The sequence below is a fragment of the Haliotis asinina genome, chromosome 16 (genome assembly GCF_037392515.1).
Source record: "Haliotis asinina isolate JCU_RB_2024 chromosome 16, JCU_Hal_asi_v2, whole genome shotgun sequence".
Taxonomy (NCBI): Eukaryota; Metazoa; Mollusca; class Gastropoda; order Lepetellida; family Haliotidae; genus Haliotis; species Haliotis asinina.
This window is the reverse complement of record NC_090295.1, coordinates 23,140,231-23,145,393: the sequence shown is the minus strand read 5'-3', so window position 1 is coordinate 23,145,393 and position 5,163 is coordinate 23,140,231. Positions and strand designations below refer to the sequence as shown.

Below are 5,163 nucleotides of genomic sequence, written 5' to 3'. Positions count from 1 at the left end.
AAAATGATAGATAAATTACATAATTTGATAAATTTACATTGTCGCGAGACGTTTTTACAGAGAATATTTTCGTAAATTTGGTTTTATTGGGGAAAGAGGTTAGGTGGGCGGATACGTATTGTTTCCTTAAAGTATCTAGTGCTTAGCAATGTGAAATATTTCGATACCTTCTATAGCTTTAAAAGTGCATAGTGCATTCGCTGATCTTTCGTTGCAGATGTTAGGAAGCATGTGCACAACACGACGTTGGAAGGTGCGAAGAAAGACCACGTTGAACGTCAGGCTGCTTCTAGTGGTTATGTTGATGGTTGGTGTGCTGTCAGTGTTCGCCTTGTTGAATTACGCTCAACAACCTGCACACTTTCGACGATTGGAGCAAAGCCTGTCAGTGATGACGTCAGATGAACAGTTCTTGAAAAACATCCATGAACATAATCAAACACGGACTCATAAAATAAGACAAGTCTCAGATAAAAAAGGCAATCTGGAGACACAAACCGGATTCCAAGAAGTCGGTGATGTTTCCAACACGTACGTGTATTCAGCAATATACGATGACATTGATGTCCCAATAATCAGGGTAATAGCCTTGGTTAGATATTTCTGGGATACCTGGAGACGGCCATCATTTGTTTGCAAGTACATCAACTCTTCTGGTCAGGCTACACCGGTCACCTACCCTGGGATACTGCAGTATGTACCAGAGCCCAAATGGGGATACAGGTGGGTTTTACTTGAAACGTATTTGATGAAATTTTGATCGGACATGTTAGGAACACAAAAGTATACAGAACCCATTTGTAGAAGCGTGGATAGATGGGCCCACACATGTGCATTATCGAACCCGGGTCTCCGGCGTGTTGGCAATACAAAAACATACAGAGCCTATTTGTAATGGTATGCACAACAAGAATGAGAGAGATTGAGCTTTTTTCAGTTTTCGCAGTATCCTACAGTATCACAGCCGGTGACACCATACTTACGAGGGGAATCGAACCGGGGTACCGAGCTGACACTCTTACACGCAAACGCGCGCACACACATCCCCTTCCCCCTTCACGGGGAGACAAGCGGGATTTGCTGAAGACCGATGTTAACTCGGATCAGCACAAGAATGGGTTGCTGAAGAATAGTTCTGACCCAAATCTTCACAGGACACGTGAGGCACGAACACCACTAATTTTCAGTTGTTTTATTTTTCAGATACCGCTAAGGATTTCCTTCAGATTAACATTACTTTTTAATAATCTATTTTCAGATTCCATTCAGGATTTATTAAATGTATGCTGCCCAAAGATGTCCGACCAACAACTGTCAGCATCAGTGGGAACATTACTGCAGCCCATAATATGCTGAGAGTTATCTACCCTTTGACGAAGAAGCGACGCTTGACCAGATGTTTCTCAGCACTCCATTCCAATTTCAGCAACACTTTGCAGCTCATACAGACACTTGAAATCAGTCTCATGTTCGGTGTCGACCACTTCATTGTTTACAATTACAGTATTCACGAATCTGCCATGAATGTTTTGAAACATTACCGTGATTTGGGAGTGTTAGATATCTTACCTTGGGATGTACCTGTAAACCAAACTGAGATTCATTATTTTGCACAACTTGCTGCCATTCAGGAATGTATTTATAGAAACTTGCATGTCTCTGAATATATACTGACAGGAGACACGGATGAAGTCTACATACCTAAAGTGTATTCTGACACTTCGAGGATGATCGCTGACAACCTGAGAGGTCGACCATCATGTTCTTGTCTGATTGTCCGGAGTACCTTTTTCCCTCTGAACCTTCACCCCTATGTGGGGAATTTTAGTCTCAAGCAAGAAGCAGAGAGACTGAATCTTACATACGTGTTACATACCAGTCGTTTAAGAATTAACAACCCTGGAGACAGGTCGAAACTCATAATTAAGCCTACAGGTGTTGAAATTGGTGGTATTCATGCTGTTCAACGATTTCGGAAGGGACACGATGGCTGTATTTGTCCATATTCTCGGTGCCTTCTTCACCATTACCGGATTGTCCCGACAGAAGAGTGGGGCTCTTTTCGAAAAACAGATGTATCGTTGCTGAAATACTCGGATAAAATAGTTGAACGGGTGGCTGGGAGAATGGCCCAGTTAAAACGGGATAATCTTTGAAGAGTGAAATCCTGGGTCTTTTTAACGAAAAGATATGCATGACTGAATGACGATGTCCAAATAGTGCAGCTTCATCAATACAATAGAGAACTTTGTAACCCTTTCACAAGCTTCATTAATACTCATAAAGGTTTAGTCTTTCGGTGCTTGTGCGCGTGAGTGTGTGTGCAGCCCTGTTTGTGTCTGCTTGTGTGTGTTTTTTTCTCTCTCTCTCTCTGTCACCCGTGAAGGTTCGAGTTAGAACGGATCTTCAGTACCCATGCTTGTGAAAGGCCACACACTCATTTGACATATGCCATTGTATCTCTGCTGTATAGATAAATGCCCATGATGTTGATCAGTGGATTCTCTGGTCCAGACTCGATTATTTACAGACCGCCGCCAAATAGCTGGAATACTGCTGAGGACACTGTGCACGCCGTTGGGAACGACGATACGCCATCGACCATTTATTGTATTTATTTGCATGTTGTGTTCTCATGTACCACCGTTGGTGGATTTTGAGAATAAAGATGATGATGATGATGATGATGATGATGATGATGACAACGTCACCGAGCCATCTTTATGGCCCTAAATGACCTGTCTGGAGGTTGTGTAGACATTGTCCAGTGTTACATTCAAACACAAAGAGTTCCATCTTTCTTCCTGGTTTGAACAGATGCCTATTTTATATTCACATTATGCTGCGTTTACACTATGCCACGATTAGGCCACGCACCGACTCGATGTGTACCAACTCTCTCAACAGATGCTCATGATCGTGGAACGTTTTGTTTATTTTCCACTTTCTTGACGCTCGTTTACGGTTTCGTATGCTCTGATAGGATCTGTTACTCATTCGAGTGGATGTCCAATTAGTTAGTCTTCAATGAAGATCTGTTGGGAATATCTGACTATCTGCAGCGACGTTTTTGCGATTTACTTATACCATCTGTTGTGATTTTTACGTTTTGAAATTTTCATAACGACTTGTTGGTTCTTGTTTAGACAAAGAAGGGCGGTTAAACACATATCTGACACGATTCTCGGACAGCATCAGTTAGTTTGGAACCATCTCCTTTACCTTTGACATGTTTAACATTTTGCCGCGATGATAAGGAGGCTTCATGATCAGAGATCTCTCACGTTTTTTAGATGACTTACGATGTTAAAAAAATATTCGAATCGAGGCCACCTTGTCCTAATCATGGCCTAATGTAAACGCAGAATAAGACTTGATTGGACTTGAGTATGTGAACCAGTAAAGAAGGTATATTACAACTGATATTGATATTGGTGTATCAATACACAGTTATTTCAATAAACATGTCCATATTTAACTTATGATATATATAGTGTCTGTTAAGGTATTTAAAAAAAAACATTTTCATGATAAATGGTTGTTTGCTTTTTTCTTCGTCACTCAACAATATTCAGCCTATGGCGGAGGTCTGTAAATGAAAATGATATACGCAGACAGAATGCAAACACTTTCATGTAGTACACATTTTCTTATCATAATGTAACATTTTACAATAAACTGTATTAATCAATTTTTTAATTAGTTATTTTTTATTCTTTGAAGGGAAGGACTGGGCACATGTTGTACAACTTATGAAGCCGTCTCCCAGATGGGTATTTCACAACTAAAGAACCTGCAGAAAACATACATCTCTAGACAGATTTGATTCACCATTCTGGTTTCTGTAGTACTAAGTCAAGAACTGACCAGTATTAACTTCTGTGATTGGCTAAACATCCCAACTAACATTGTCTTTGCATATTCAGGTTAGCATGTTTGACAACATATAGATTTGGTACACCTTTTACAAAGCGTACAATGAGCTGTTAGGAAGGCAGGAAAAGGGAGGAAAGGGAAGCACGAGGGCATTATTTTTGGTATATGAAACGTTTTTGTCCTGTAATAGGCGACGTGGCAGCATAGATCCTTGTGTTAGAGTGTTGACAATGAGATTACAAAGTTTTATATCCATAAACATTGTCCTCGTTCTTTAATTAAAGAGGTCGAGGAAAGTGACAACATGGTCTATTAGAAGTCCGGCTATAATCTGGCTGGCGAAAGAAACGATACCAAACACACAAAAATACTGTCTGAAAAGACAGCCAAACCGCTCTATACAAAACCAACACTTTGAAGGCAATCATCATTTGTTGTGCACAGACTAGCGTCATCATCATTTGTTGTGCACAGACTAGCGTCATCATCATTTGTTGTGCACAGACTAGCGTCATCATCATTTGTTGTGCACAGACTAGCGTCATCATCATTTGTTGTGCACAGACTAGCGTCATCATCATTTGTTGTGCACAGACTAGCGTCATCATCATTGTTATTGAAGCGCGGGTCAAACGTTCAAAGTCTTCGTACACACTACAGTCGGCTTGAAAACATTATCAATACATCCTTCAGTTGCACATATCCCATATCACTCATTTCCCTATTTACGGCAGTCCCGCAAACATACATGACAAAATCAACGTTAACATTAAACGATTATATTCACAAGGATTGCCGAGAAAAATCAAGATTCGTTCTGGTCGTATTTTACGGCACCATTTCATCTTCAATAGCGTTTTGTGAGTGAGTGTAGTTTTACGGCGGAGGACACCAGGCCCCGATTTCTCGAAACAAACTTTTCATTCAAATCTCAAACTGAGTTTGACAATTTCAAACAGCTGAATGTTTTACTCAACTGCATTTCATTTTTTTAAATAAAAAAAGTCCAAACAACTAAAGAAATCTGTGCACCAAACTCATATTGTCTACTAAATTTTAGCTTGATACCGATTTCCATTCACTCTGGAAAACGCATGTTCCTGTGTTTTCTCAAATTAATTAAATTCTCACACTTAAGTTTGTTTCGAGAAATCGGGGCCAGAATGGGCTTTGCACATTGTACCCATGTGGAGAATCTTCGGCCTGACAAGCGAAAGCTCTAACCACTATCCCACCGATCCTTTTCCTCAGTAGCTGTTTGATCAACGTTTAAGGCTTCAATAGAAC

General features: G+C 40.3%; 1 protein-coding gene across 1 annotated transcript; it reads left to right on the top strand.

Moving 5' to 3' along the window:
* Positions 1-223: 223 nt before the first annotated feature.
* Positions 224-3,691, top strand: LOC137268844 (uncharacterized). Its single transcript, XM_067803409.1, has 2 exons — positions 224-723; positions 1,259-3,691. Exons 1-2 carry the CDS (start codon positions 230-232, stop codon positions 2,154-2,156), a joined length of 1,392 nt encoding a protein of 463 aa, XP_067659510.1. The 5' UTR covers positions 224-229; the 3' UTR covers positions 2,157-3,691.
* The last annotated feature ends 1,472 nt before the right edge of the window (positions 3,692-5,163 follow it).

What these genes read in the sequence shown, in the direction of transcription:
- LOC137268844 (XM_067803409.1), top strand. Translation starts at nt 230, where the DNA reads ATGTGCACAACACGACGTTGGAAGGTGCGAAGAAAGACCACGTTGAAC. An exon ending in GAGCCCAAATGGGGATACAG is followed by an intron (nt 724 to 1,258) that starts GTGGGTTTTACT and finishes ATCTATTTTCAG; the next exon opens with ATTCCATTCAGGATTTATTA.